The sequence below is a fragment of the Vanacampus margaritifer genome, chromosome 12 (genome assembly GCF_051991255.1).
Source record: "Vanacampus margaritifer isolate UIUO_Vmar chromosome 12, RoL_Vmar_1.0, whole genome shotgun sequence".
NCBI classification, from domain to species: Eukaryota; Metazoa; Chordata; class Actinopteri; order Syngnathiformes; family Syngnathidae; genus Vanacampus; species Vanacampus margaritifer.
Window position 1 is genome coordinate 7,322,587 of NC_135443.1, and position 14,392 is coordinate 7,336,978.

The 14,392-nt window shown below is 35.3% G+C and overlaps 1 protein-coding gene across 1 annotated transcript in view; it reads right to left on the bottom strand.

Annotated features, from left to right (window-relative positions):
- Positions 1 to 4,330: 4,330 nt before the first annotated feature.
- slc2a15a (solute carrier family 2 member 15a) overlaps positions 4,331 to 14,392 on the bottom strand; it is a 78,136-nt gene continuing 68,074 nt past the window's right edge. The window contains exons 5-14 of the mRNA XM_077582509.1: positions 14,173 to 14,333; positions 13,180 to 13,304; positions 11,129 to 11,274; positions 10,763 to 10,895; positions 9,694 to 9,881; positions 8,429 to 8,539; positions 8,235 to 8,336; positions 7,187 to 7,262; positions 6,848 to 6,975; positions 4,331 to 5,727 (exon numbers count right to left, since the gene is read on the bottom strand). Coding sequence (XP_077438635.1) covers positions 5,473 to 5,727; positions 6,848 to 6,975; positions 7,187 to 7,262; positions 8,235 to 8,336; positions 8,429 to 8,539; positions 9,694 to 9,881; positions 10,763 to 10,895; positions 11,129 to 11,274; positions 13,180 to 13,304; positions 14,173 to 14,333 — 1,425 coding nt within the window. The 3' untranslated portion in view covers positions 4,331 to 5,472. The remainder of the gene's footprint in view (positions 5,728 to 6,847; positions 6,976 to 7,186; positions 7,263 to 8,234; positions 8,337 to 8,428; positions 8,540 to 9,693; positions 9,882 to 10,762; positions 10,896 to 11,128; positions 11,275 to 13,179; positions 13,305 to 14,172; positions 14,334 to 14,392) is intronic.

The following is a 14,392-nucleotide window of genomic DNA, read 5'->3' on the forward strand; positions in this document are numbered from 1 at the left end:
AAGACAGGCAGGTTGACTGACTCTATCAGCCTTGAATACGCTACATCAACTCATACTGACCCGACCAGTTTGTTGAATGTCCCTATCGGGATTTCATCTCTAAAATCTGTCCCAAAAAAAAAAAAAAATGCATCCTTGTCACCAACGTCTTACAAATGCAATTATGCCAACTAGTGGCAGAAAAATGACCTCAACACAAATCAATATCACACTCACAGTACGTTTTAATTTTAACTCCATTTTTTTAAATTATTATGAAATTACCATCAATGACTAAAAGATGCAGCCATATTTCTATTAGTTTAACATTTGTCTCCACTTTAATGTTAACAAGAGTATGAATTTTTTTGGGATTAATCGTGAGTTAACTATTGAAGTCATGTGATTAATTACAGTTAAAAATTGTTATCGCCTGACAACCCTAGTTAGTACATTTCTTATCAGAATCCTACGACCCACAATTCTCAGCTGTTCATTTGAACTCATTCACTGCCATTGACGTCAAAAATTCAATATTAATACTATTTCTATTAATTTCACATTTTTTTCCTACTTTTGTTACCAAGAGTATGAAAACCAAGAATATTTTTACTGTACATTTAGAGCAGATATAAAATTTGCGATTAATCGTGAGGGGCATCAGGCGATAATTAAAAAAAAAAAAAAGTAATTAATCACATGATTTCACTAGTTAACTCACGATTAGTCACAAATTTTATATCTGTTCTAAACGTAAAATACTATTTTTTTTTTAGGTTTTCATACTCTTGTTAACAAAAGTGGAAAAAAATGTGAAACTAAGAAATAGTTCAAATTATTTTTTTTTTTTTACGTCTAGAGCCGTCAATGGCAGTGAATGAGTTAAAGATGTCCGCACACTTTGTTTTTGTCAAACCAATGTGGGTGGAATCAAAGTTCACGCTCACTTTCTAATAATTTTTAATATGTTGCCTTCATACACTTACTTAGCTACTCCCAGTTCATATTAAGCGGCATATTTAGTTCAAAAGTTAACTCAATGTACCCTGGCGGAAATCACAGTCTGGCCATTACGCTCGCACCTGGTAACCCTTGCTATTGCGCTGTTTTGTGTATTAATGGCTGTAAAGGCCATTCACAGCGTCGACAAAAACAACTGTTGGATGACAAGGACCAAACACGCGGGCTACAACTGGGAAATGGTTGTATTGTTATTCGCAGGGGCAGACTCTCATGTTTGTCTTTTGAGCGGTGTGTGGGATCCACCATTTCAGGTAGTTGCGAACTGCCGCTACTTGTTAAGATGAGGGTCTAGTACACAATGGGTTACAATGACTTCAAATAAGTTTCAAGGTAAACTGCCCATGCGCCATATAAAGGCCCGAGCCCATCAAGGCACAGACTCTCTAAGCTAGCTTGTGTATTGGCTATTTGTTGTTTCTGACTTTCAAGAATCGTAAATGGCATGAGCAATAACAAGTCTGTGTCATTTTCTCCAGTAAAAGACGAGTGGATGGATGATGGGTGGGGTGAGGCCAGTGAGCCGGTGGAGCAATAACCTTGGGATCAAACAGAAAGTACCTGGGAACGGGTCTGAAAGTCTCAAAAAGGCTTCGTTTAGGTGACATCTGCGCCATTCGCTTACTCAACCTGATTTTCCTCGGGCTTGAGTTTTGGACTGTACTACTGATTGAACGCACCGTTAGTGCCCTCTAGTGGCTGTGCTTGTTATGTGCAGATGGAAAAAAGGGGGCCTGGACAAGGCAAGATACTGTATGATTCCTTGGTCAAGAACAAGTAGACGAAAATATAAACAGCTAAAATATTAAGATTGGAAAAAAAAACTGATAAAAAAGCAATCAAATTACAATTCTTTCACAAATATATACAATAAATCTAAGCATATAAATAGATGGATATACACTCTAAAAATAACTATGGATAAAAAAATAGACGATTAAATGGATTTGGATCAATTTCACCCATTTTTTTGGGTTGTTTTATACAAAATTACCCAATTTTTTTTGCCCCAAGTAAAAAATATGACCAATATTTATGAGTTGTTTTACACTAAAAGACCCATTTCTTGACTCAAAGTTGGGTCGAATAGACTCAAGTAGAGGATCGGTCCATTTTTGACCCATAGTTGGGTTATTTTTTGACCCAACTGTTTTAGAGTGTATGTTGTGTGTGACTAGTGAAAAATGTGTACTAATATGAATAAGTCATTTTTCTAGTGTAGTGATTTTTATAAATTCAATCAAACGTCAATTTGGAATACTGGACATGAAGATTAAATAGATATGAAATTATAAAGAATGTTTCACTGGCATGTGCATGGAAGAAAAATCCATGCTGGAGTTAAAAAAACAAAAAACATACAATTCAAATGTATTGGATATTTTGCAAAATTCTTCATTAAAAAAAGGGATTTAAATCACACTAAATTCTCTTGTTATTGGAAAATGTAGTGTATTTCTGTACATCAATTTTGTTAGGTAAAACTGAAACATCTGGAGGACAAATAAGCAAATGTAACCCACAAAATCAATATTTTTTTGCCATTCTATCCGAATCAAAACAATTGTGGTGCCAAACTCTGGAAGACATCATAATCATAACACAGCAAAATCCAGGCACTATTAATTTGTTAACGTCACACAAACTGCTCAGTGACATCAAAGCCATAGTGGGAAAAAGTCATTCATCGACATTAAGAAATAAAAGGCACCAATCAACAACTTTAATGATGCGGGTGGATGAAATTGTGAGTAAAGAAAGGCTGGGTGAAACTCAGCACTGGAAATAACACAGAATGCTTATTGACCTTCTCCGTTAGCATACTTGCAACTTGACTCACGTCTGATGCCTTGGGGAAAGACAGCAGTGATTAGCATTTTAAAAAAGGACTTAAAAAGCAAAACAATTAAATACTTTAAATGGGTAAACAATAATTTGAATGGCCAACGACACAGTATATATATATATATATACATATATATATATATATATGAGAGAGAACCGACTGCACACGTCAAACTTGTTCTCTGAACAGTAGAACATTTGTGAGATCAGAGGTCACAGATGTTGCACCTCAGAAAGGTCACAGCTGGCCATCTTTGTTTAGTTGACCCCAAACAAGTTTGAAGAAGCAAAGTTTTTGACCTTTTGCAGACAACTGTCCTGCTTCCACACCAAACTTTACCAGCCTTGATGAGCAGTTACACTGGAACAGAAAAGAACCCGTAATCTTTTCCAAAAAGTACACATTCAAGAGAAATTATTCCAACCATTAGGACAAAAACAATATAAAATAAACAGTAAATATCTAGAAGTGTGTAACGCATGTTGCTGGATAGCTTAAGGGAGCAAAGACGGGTGGAGTTTTTACATGTACTCACTTAAAAAGACACGCACACAAAAAAAACTAACTAAGTAAATAATAAAAAAGACAGTACTTGGCGTTACCACGCGTCACTTGTCTTGTACACATGACCGTTCACGTCCATGGCAAAATGTATACTGAAAGATATCGTAAGGAAAGACTCATCAGCAAAACCAAACAAAGGGGCGCCATCGTGTGGCGTGGTACTGTACTACAGGCTGTTTCAAGTGGCAAGCAGATGGGTTTTGCTGCTGGATACTACATGACGTTCCCACAGGGTTACATACAAACATTTTGTTCATTATCAAACCATTTTCTAAGGAGTTCGCTGGATGGATACATTTAGGATCTTATAGTGTATTTCTTTTGTTTTAGGACGAACGGGGAGTTTCAAATATTCAGTTCTAATGTTATTAAGTTCTGTTTCAGAGAATTTTTGCATGATTGAGTGTTTATTCGGCATTGTAGGAAATAATTGTTTCGATATTTTCTGAGTGTTTTGTTTCTTTTTAAATTCTGATCTTCAACATGTGATGTAGTTGAAAGTACATTTTTTCAAAAGTCAGTTACCCTAATCCGCCGTTAGATGGCGTAGTGACCCCACTCCTTTATCCATCCAGGTCTGCAAAAAAGGAAGTGCTAAATTTGCGACAGTTTTTTTTTTAATTACTCCACCCCCTAAATATATATTCATACGTGCCCCTAATATGCCGTCATACTTTTCCCACATAAGAACAACATGGAATTATTATTATTTATTTATTCGTTATAGTGCGCCAGGACAGTGTGGCTGTCACGTGTTGTAAACTTCCCATTATGCAAATCAAGTTGCGATTGTGATTGGTTAGCTAGGATCCAATCATGAACCAGAAGTGTTGACAACATCCATTTTTATTGGTTTAGACACGCCATGTCCACTTCAATCATCTATTGGTCCGAAGTGTGCGCTTCTCCCCGGCAGGATTGCACCTTAATGAAGCATTTAGATTTCCAGTTCGAGGGGGGTAAAAACCTGCGTCGCCCTCTTCTTCCCTGTTGCCATGGTGACTCGTAGAATCACACACGACACCAACCTCCAGCCATGCTGGAACATCCAAGAAGGAAAAACATGACCTTACCCATAATGCACCAGGCAGCCCGAGATGTGCAAATCGGTCGAACCAATGGCGGACAAATAAGTGGGCAAAATTAGGAGTATGGTTGGAAAAACTTTTCACACTTGCTTAGGTCCACAGTTTGAACATATGAAGAATACACATTTTATTATATCATTAACATAATTTCCTACACTATTTTATATTAACTCATTCACTACCATTGACGGCTATAGACGTAAAAAATTAATTTGAACTATTTTTATTAGTTTAATTTTTTTTTTCCACTTTTGCTAACAAGAGTATGAAAACCTAGATTTTTTTCTGGTACATTCAGAACAGATATAAAATGTGTGATTAATCGTTAGTTAACTCGTGAAATCATGTAATTAATTGTAATTAAAAACAACATAGCCTGACGCGCCTAATTTAAAAAAATTTAAATTAAAAATAAGGGCGTCAGACGATTAAAAATTGTATTTGTAATTAATCACATGACTTCAATAGTTAACTCACAATTAATCACAAATTTTATATCTGTTATAAATGCACAATCAATTTTTTTTCTAGGTTTTCATAAAGAATTTAATGAAATGTAAAAAAAAGTTCAACTAATAGAAACAGTTCACGTGACTTTTTGACGTATATAGTCGTCAATGGCAGTGAATGAGTTAAGATATACAATATGACTGTATTGTATAAAAACATGTCAAACAACACACAATCAAAACAAGGCATCCCACAAACAATGGTTTGTTACAGCGTACCATATACAGTACCGTATTTAATGAAGGGATTTGTTTGTTTTTATGCAGTTAGACTGCAGACACCCAACATCTCACAGGCAAAATGTCTGTTCCAGTAATGCAACTTTTTTTTTTTTTGTTCCATCCAATGCATAATGTACATTCAGTTTAAATAAGCATGTTTTTGCCATCATCACAGTTATCAAATCAATTTGAAGAGCAGTCTAGCGATCTAGATCTGGAGTCTGAGTTAAAATGTGAACCTTTGTTAAGGTACAGAGGAAGAACTCTCAAAATCCAGTGAATGATTTTCCAGGCCTCCGTAGCCGTTCATCTTCTTCAGCTTCAGCTGATCCATCAGATGAAGGCACTGGGTCTCTAGAATGGGTTGCTTCTTGGAGAACAACCGGCTTATCTCCATGAATGTCTTGTTTTTGGTCTCAGGTATGACCGCGTAGACGTACGCAGCCACAGACAGACAAATGCTGGCGAAGACCAAGTAGCAGTAAGCCCCAGCTGACATCTAGTGGTTGGATGAAATAGGAAAGGAATATGAGGGCTCACCATACGTTACAGTACAAACAACCAAAGCACAAATTTGCCCCCAAAATATCTTTACAATAGACTTTTTATATGATCATTTTATGACTCAAACATATTTTAATTAGTAGATGAACACCTTAGCTGTTCAAAATGGGTACTGCAAGCCTCTGATCAATAATTTTTCAGACTGGATTTGGAGTGTGCCGTTTCATTTATCGGCCACGCTTAGCAGTAGTAATTGTAAATGCAATTTCTTGCATTGAGCAGCTTTAAATAATAATAAAAAAAAATACTGTAATTCTAAATCTTACATTTACAAAAACAATAAGACTTTCAGGATTAGGTTTATATATATATAAATATATATATATATATATATATATATATATATATATATATATATATATATATATATATATATATATATATATATACATACAAAAAAAAAAAAATATATATATATATATATATATATATATATATAATAAATAAATAAATAAATAAATATATATATATATATATATATATATAAATAAATAAATAAATAAATAAATATATATATATATATATATATATATATATTAGGGGTGTGAATTGCCCAGTATCTGGCGATTTGATTCGTATCACGATTCATAGGTCACGATTCGATTTGATTAATCCCGATGCCAATCTATAAATTGATTATTGCGATTTACTTTATTTTTTTACTCAAATTTAGAAAATACTAATCAGTAAACTTGTACATGTACACTGTAAGATTTGTAAGAAAATGTATTTATTTATCTGAAAATTCAGGTTGCAGTCTGTGTGTCATGTTTGAACAGCCCTGAAATCAAATATTAAGGCTGAACGTTCCATTAATATAACATTCTTCCATGCTTAATGTGCGAATTCTAACCCTAAGTAAGACGTTTTGTTGAATATTCCCATAAAAAAATGTATGTTTAAAAATCGATTCAGCCGCATATCGAATCGATTCGAGAATTGCATGCTGTAATATCGCGATATATTGCCAAATCGATTTTTCATAACACCCCTAATATATATATATATATATATATATATATATATATATTTTTACATTAGTTCAGTGTTTTCACCTGCAAGAAGGGGAAGACAAATCCCACAGTGAAATTGGAAAGCCAGTTCAGAGATCCTCCCACAATGTAGGCTGCCGGGCGATGTGACTGTTTAAACAGCTCTGCTGTGACCAAAAAAGGAACCCCCGCTGCAAGAGGAAAACACAGGCTTTGCCAATCACATTTTCCATCCGTGCCGTCAGGTAAGGCAAGGCCATTTTTGACGTCTATAGCCGTCAATGGCAGTGAACGAGTTAACTGGCTGTTTCGCTTTGCATGATGTTTGGCACTGCTAATTGATAGCTTCATTTTGTTGCTGCTGAAAATTTGCCACTCAACATGTGGTGAAGAGCAACTTGCCTGGGCCGATACAGAATCCAGCGATGATGCCCACGACGCAGCAGACGCTCACGTAACGCATGAAAGATAAATGAGTCTGGAAAAAGAATTTTTTTTTCCCAATTGGTAATAACAGACATCTTTCAGCAAATGTAAATATCAAAACACAAATACTGCCTTCAGTTAGTACGTTAACTCATTCACTCCCACCCATTTCACTGAAGCAACCCCCTTCGCTCCCGGCTGTTTTACTGGATTTTGACTGATTTTGCAAGGCCCACAGAATATTGTGTTCTATTGCTGTAAAAACACGGAATCTACCAAAAGAAAGATTAGAGTCTCTTCTTTCATCAGGAAAAAAAAGAAGAAGTAGATTTCTATTTTTGTTTTAATTTTGCAACAATTAGCATTAGAATATAGCAAAGTTTCAGCTTTATTCACAAACCTGTTTAAAACACTGGGAAAAATAACTTTTTTTTTCTAACTTTTTCTTTTTTCTGGAGAGCTCAGTATTGTTCATTCGGTAATTTTACTGATTTGACATGTCATCATCATTGCTCTCTTTTTCTTTTTTTTTTTAAATTAATTTTTATTTTGTATGTGGGTGATTGTGTGTATGTGCATGTGCGTGTGTGCGTGCGTGTGAGTGTGTATTCATTAGTTCACCTAAAACCTATTAAAAATCCCATACCGTTCACCTAAACCGAATACTTCAGAATCCAGCTGGAGTCGTGAGGTTGTCAGGAGACCCGAGGAAGGATCAAAGAAAAAGAAGTTGTTGCAACATGGCCCTGGTTGATTTCTTATACTCCGCTGCCACCCGCTGGCCGTTTTTTTGTAATAACTACCATTGCTTTAAGTGACTTATTCAGGTCAGAAGCTGCATCAAAGCCTTCTGTATGCTCTAGCATTAAAACAACAACATTAAAACGTATAAATACGTTTTTGGGAGTGCAGGACAAAGTATAAAAAAACCATATTAATACATTTTGGGGTTTGAACGAGTTAATTATTCATAGTCTGGGCAAACTAAAATTAAACAGTGTTTAATAAATGCAAACATGCTCACCTGTAAAATTAAGGTGAATGTTATCCCAGCACTGCAGATGCCCATCATGGTGAAACCTCCAACCATAAGAGGTCTCCTCCCCAGCTTCTCGATGGAGAAACACTACAGGAGAAGATCATCGAAGAAAACGCAGCTTTGCAGTTAAATCAGTGATCAAACTAAGTTGTTTCTATTGCATGCATATGTAAGCATACCCCAATGAGTCCAGCGATGATCTCAATTACTCCCGTGCCTGCTGTGGTGTAAGGGATCTCTGGCGGAGGGATGCCGGCATTCTCAAATATGTCATTGGTATAGAACCAGATCTAGGAGGAAAAATAAGATTTGTATGAAGCATCAGTTTATAAATAATTGCCGTCGGGCCTGAACTTCCTATGTCACAATTTGGTAAATTTCCTATTTTTTCACAAATCAATGCTATTGGTCATTGTGTCCGTGTTATTATTAATTTATTTATTGTTTTCAAGGTTATTTCAGTTCATGAAAAAACTAAAACAAAAATAAAAAAAACTATTTTGTTAATGAAATGGCTCGTCTCGCTTGCTTTTTCATTTAACTCGGCCGAAATGCAACGCTAGGTAAGAAATGTGTTCCTTTTTTCATTTTACCATGGTGTTTATTAAATATTGTGCAGTAATACATAATAAGTAATACACACAAAAAAAAAACGAAAATTAACTCATTCACTGCCATTGACGGCTATAGACGTCAAAAATTCATTTTAACTATTTGTTTCACATTTTTGCCACTTTTGTTAACAAGAGTATGAAAACATAAAAATAAAAAAAGTACATTTAGAACAGATATAAAACTTGTGATTAATCGTGAGTTAACTATTGAAGTAATGCGATTAATTACAATTAAAAAATGTAATTGTCTGACGTCCCTAATTTTTTATAATCTTTTCTTTTTTTTTTAATTAGGGGCATCAGGTGATATATTTTTTTTTATTGTAATTGATCACATGACAACTAGTTAACTCAAGATTAATCACGGATTTTATATCTGTTCTAAATGTATAATACATTTTTTTTAGGTTTTCATACTCTTGTTAACAAAAGTGAAAAAAAATGTGAAACTAATAGAAATAGTTCACATGAATTTTTGACGTCTATAGCCGTCAATGGCAGTGAATGAGTTAATACTGAAACTAATTAAAACTTAGCATAAAAAAACTAAAACTAATAAAAACTAACGGAACCACCCTGAAAACTAACTAAAGCTAACAAAAAAAACAAATTAAAAAAAGAAATATAAACTAACTAAAATAATAATTCCAAAACTACAACAACACTGAACAAATTATTGACCCAATCTCAAGATTTGAAAATGGCTTGTTCTCTTTGACGATGCAATGTTAATGTTTGAACAAACGTGTTGGGGGGTCTCCTGAAAAATGGTGATTTTGGAGGATCGTGCCCGACGCAAAAGAAACACACACACACACGTCACGTCTTACAGCGTCAATGCCAGAGAGCTGCATGCCGATGTTGATGACCATCACACTGAGGACCTGCCAGCGGACGGTATCATCAAGGAGCAGATTCCACACTGACAGTGTCTTCACTGATGACAAGGAACGCTGCTCTTCCTGCATCTCCTCAATCTCAGCCTGGATGTCACAATTGGCTCTGTACCACTTCAGAGCTACGGAAAGACAAACCGGGCATCATAAAACAATACCACAAATACTGTAAAACCTGTATTATGCTTCATGAGAAAATTGTATTTTTTTATTTTACACATTATGTTGACATTTAACAGTCCTTTGGCAGTACCTGAGGGTTGTAAAAAAAAAAAATGGAATAAATGATTTACAGAGCATTTCATACAAAACATCACTCATGCTTCACATACTGTAATTAAAAGTGCATAATTTAAAGCAGTCACAAACAGAATTAAATACATTTAAAAAAAGTAAAGTAAATAAAAATTATTTTTTTTTAAAAAAAAATTAAAAAAGAGAGAGCAATGATGACGACATCAAATCGGTAAAATTACCGAATGAACAATACTGAGCTCTCCAGAATTAAAAAAAAATAAAAATTAAAAAAAGCAGAAAAAAAGCAGGAGAAAAAGAAGAAGAAAAAAACAGAAAAAAAAGCAAAGTTAATAAAATATTAGCTCACTAAAATTACTAAAAGTGCATAGTGCAATAAAAAATGTTGAACAGTTAAAATATATATGTTTACGACCTTTAAAAAAAACCTGGATTTAAAAGCATTTACACTTTATTTTTATGTTGTTAGGGTTAGGGTTAGGGTTAGGGTTATTCATACTCATCTCTAATAATAAAGGACAAGACCCATCTAGCAAATTTAGTGGGACACAGCAGCAGCATTATTGGAGTGGCAGGCACTATTTCAAGAAATACTGTACTTCATAAATACGCAGAAAACATTTTTATTAATAGACAAATCTATTAATGTTGGGAAGTAAGAGATTTTTTTTTCAAGTGGCATTAATTTACAAGTTTCTTTTTTAATACACTACTAGTTAAAAGTTGAAAAGTTACGTATCCCACTGACCTGTGATGGTAGCATGGACATTGTGCTTCTCAATTAACAAGTATCTGGGACTCTCCGGGAACCATGGCAACAGCATCAACTGGACAAATGTAGGTGCCACCACCACGGAAAGAAACAGAGGCCAGTGTTCCTCCTGCAAAACAATATACATTGTACATACATAAAACTTGCATCTTTATTTGAAATGGTCAAATTTATGCCTGCTGTGTTAGAAAATTAACATTAATTTATAGTCGACAATCTCCATCTTCACAGCAAAATCGCCAGTGTTACATTAAAAACAAAAAAAAATAAACTAATAGAAATAGTTAAAATAAATATTTGACGTTTATAGCCGTCAATGGCAGTGAATGAGTTAAGGCCTACCTTTCCTAACAGTTCATGTAGTCCAAGGATTTGTGCAGCGAAGACTCCCGTGCCAATAAAGATACTTGGCACCAGACCCAGAAAGCCCCTGAGGTTCTTTGGTGCTATCTCACCAAGGTACATTGGAACTACACTTAAAGAGATTCCTGTAGTAAAAAAAACAAAAGACACAACCTCATTAGAATCCTGATTTAAATTACAAGGAAAACTACAGTTCATAAGTAAAATCACCTAAACAAAATTTGAACTTGAGAGCATATCGAAACATCTGTATCTGATGACAGGAATAGGTTTATTGGTAAAGTCTTTGCTTTAATTATGATCATTTCTTTTAATTACATTCGTACACAATTCCAACCGTCCACATTTTCATCTGCATGAAAAAGTCGGCATTCGGAGATCGTTGGCGGAGGACGGCAATTAGAAGCAAACAACAGTCAGGACCCATTCACTCAACCCAAAGAGGACAGAGGCTATCCTCTCATTTAACTCATTCGAACCGGGGTGAACCACCGATGTACATGCGGCAATGCCCACACCTGTTTGGCGCCTCTCACAATTGCAAGGTCGAAGAGAGTCCAACCCCTTCTCGAGACCAAGCTGTGTTTGGAGTAGGGCTGCACGATAAGCTTTTATTGCTACAGAATATTCCGGGCACAAGTGAGTTCCAGACAAGGGCTGCAGCCTCTCACAAGTGCGAAGATTTCAGAGGACTAACATACATTATAGTAGTTAATTATAGCGATATCGGTATTATTGCGATATTTAACATATACTGTGTATCCTTGCTACAACGCGAATCACTTTTCACGGCCTTGCTGTTTCGCGCATTATTATAATTTTTTTGCAGTTATGTACCTATTTTATATCATTTATGAAGGTTTGAACATTAGGCATGTTTAAACAAGAGATAAATAAATATGAGAAAATGTATATGCCTTGATGAGAAAAGTGTTTAAACTGTGGTGAGGGGTTTTAGAGTCTTAAAATGTTTATAATAAATGTAAAACATAAAGCTAACTACTTCCTTTATTACGATTTCATTTATTTTGAACCCCAGCGGAAAACGAGGGAACGAGGGATGAGCGAGTACAGCACTACCTGTATCTGTTTGACCATCTAAATGATCTGTATCTGTGTCCTGAGTGGGCGTGGCATAAACCGGAAGCGGGCGTGGTTTGGGTGGGGCTTACATCAAAACATTAGTTTTTTTTTTTTTGTATGAAATTAAAAAACAAAACCCAAAATTTTATTTGAAATTGATATGGATTGATCGAATCGGTGCTTTTAATCACAAAATAACTAATTTTCGAAAAAGTTTTTATAAAAACCAGCCAGTGTGAGAGACTGACGCAACTCCTTGTCAAGAGCGCTGCGGCTGCACAGCATTCCAAAACAAGTTGACCACGTAATAGGACAAACATAAAAAAGCGAAATACGAGTGTGCTGTAGAAAATTAAGGACCAAGAGATAATATAAGGAAGTCTATCCGTGTTATATTTGTGTCCGGGGAAAATCAATTATCCGTACCGGATACTCGTGTTGTACAAATATCCGGTTCACCACTAGAGGGAACACTGAACCATAAAATAATTACATTTATTATCTATTGAAATAATTGCATTTTTTTCATGAAGCAAATAAGCAAGCTCAATGTATTCTTACATAATTCATTGTATTGTTCAACTTTTTGCGATTATGCAAATTGCATGGGCCAATATGGCGATATCAATATTTTTCCATTATATTGTGCAGCCCTAGTTTGGAGGCAAGTCCAACTCCATCCAGCCTGAACTTCTCGACCTCACATACCAGCTCACCCATACCAGCTCCTTCCCTGCCACAGAGCCAGTTTATACTGTACCTGACCACTTTGGCCCCTCCCACAGGGGGGTGAGCCCTCACCTGACCCTACAATTTAGCTCCCAGGATGACTGGGACACACAAACGCCTCTACCACAATAAAGTGAGGATTCATGGAGGAGTGAGAACGGTATGCATTGTAATAGTAAAGCACTTTTATGTTGTGTGATATGCGAAGAGGCGATTACCTGAGTGGATCCCTGTGATGAACCGACCCAGTATGAGCATCTCGGGTGAACCACAACGTCTGCTAAAGCCCATTAGTGAACCAGCAATAAACACCAGAAGTGTGGTTTTTACCACTGTGCCTTTCCTGACATGACACCACAAACATACAACAAGCAGTATTTGGAGAGAATTCTTAGCATGCAACATTTGAAGGCATTTGAAAAAATGTATTACCAAATAATCCAAAATACTGTGGCAATTGTTTTGATATTTTCAGAGGTTAGCGTTGACATGAGTAGAGATGTGCATGTGAATTTTGGTGACGATTCATTCCATTTTTGTGTCATTAACTCGTTCACTGCCATTGACGGCTATTGACGTTAAAAATTCATTTGAATTGTTTCTATTAGTTTAACATTTTTTTCCACTTTTGTTAACAAGAGTATGAAAACCTAGATTTTTTTTTTGTACATTTAGAACAGATATAACATTTATGATTAATCGTGAGTTAACTATTAAGTCAATAATTAATTACATTAAAAAAATTAATCACCTGACACGATTTAAAAAAAAAAGAAGAGAAGATGATTAAAAATTAGCAGCGTCAGGCGATTAATATTTGTAATCGTAATTAATTGCATGACTTCACGAGTTAACTCTCAAATTTTGTATCTATTCTAAATGGACAATAAAAAAAAAGTATAGGTTTTCATACTCTTGTTAACAAAAGTGGAAAACATTTTAAACTAATAGAAATAGTTCAAATGAACATTTGACGTCTATAACCGTCAATGGCAGTGAATGAGTTAAGTGACATTTAGCTTTTGTACATTTACAGTTGTACACATAAACACCTCAAAAGTATGTGAACTTTCAAGCCCAACTGTTTGATTTCTTGTCTTGAGAATATTTTGTCTCTCACCCAATTCAAGTATTAGTAACCATTCCAACGTGACCGCTTTTTTGCAAAAATAATTGACAAATATCGGTTAAAAAAAAAAAAAGAGTCTTACCTGCCAAAGCGAGTTACTAGCAAACCGACAATTAAAGAGCCCAGAAGGCCTCCAATTGCGAATATGGACACAGTCAGTGAATACATCAGTGTCAGGGTCTCCCCGCTGAGTGCAGTTCCATTGCGGCTCAATACTGTTTTGTTGTAGAAGTCCTTAATATACTAAGGGAAGAAGGAGGTAAGATTAGCTCCAAATACTGGCAATGAGAAACACAATGTAA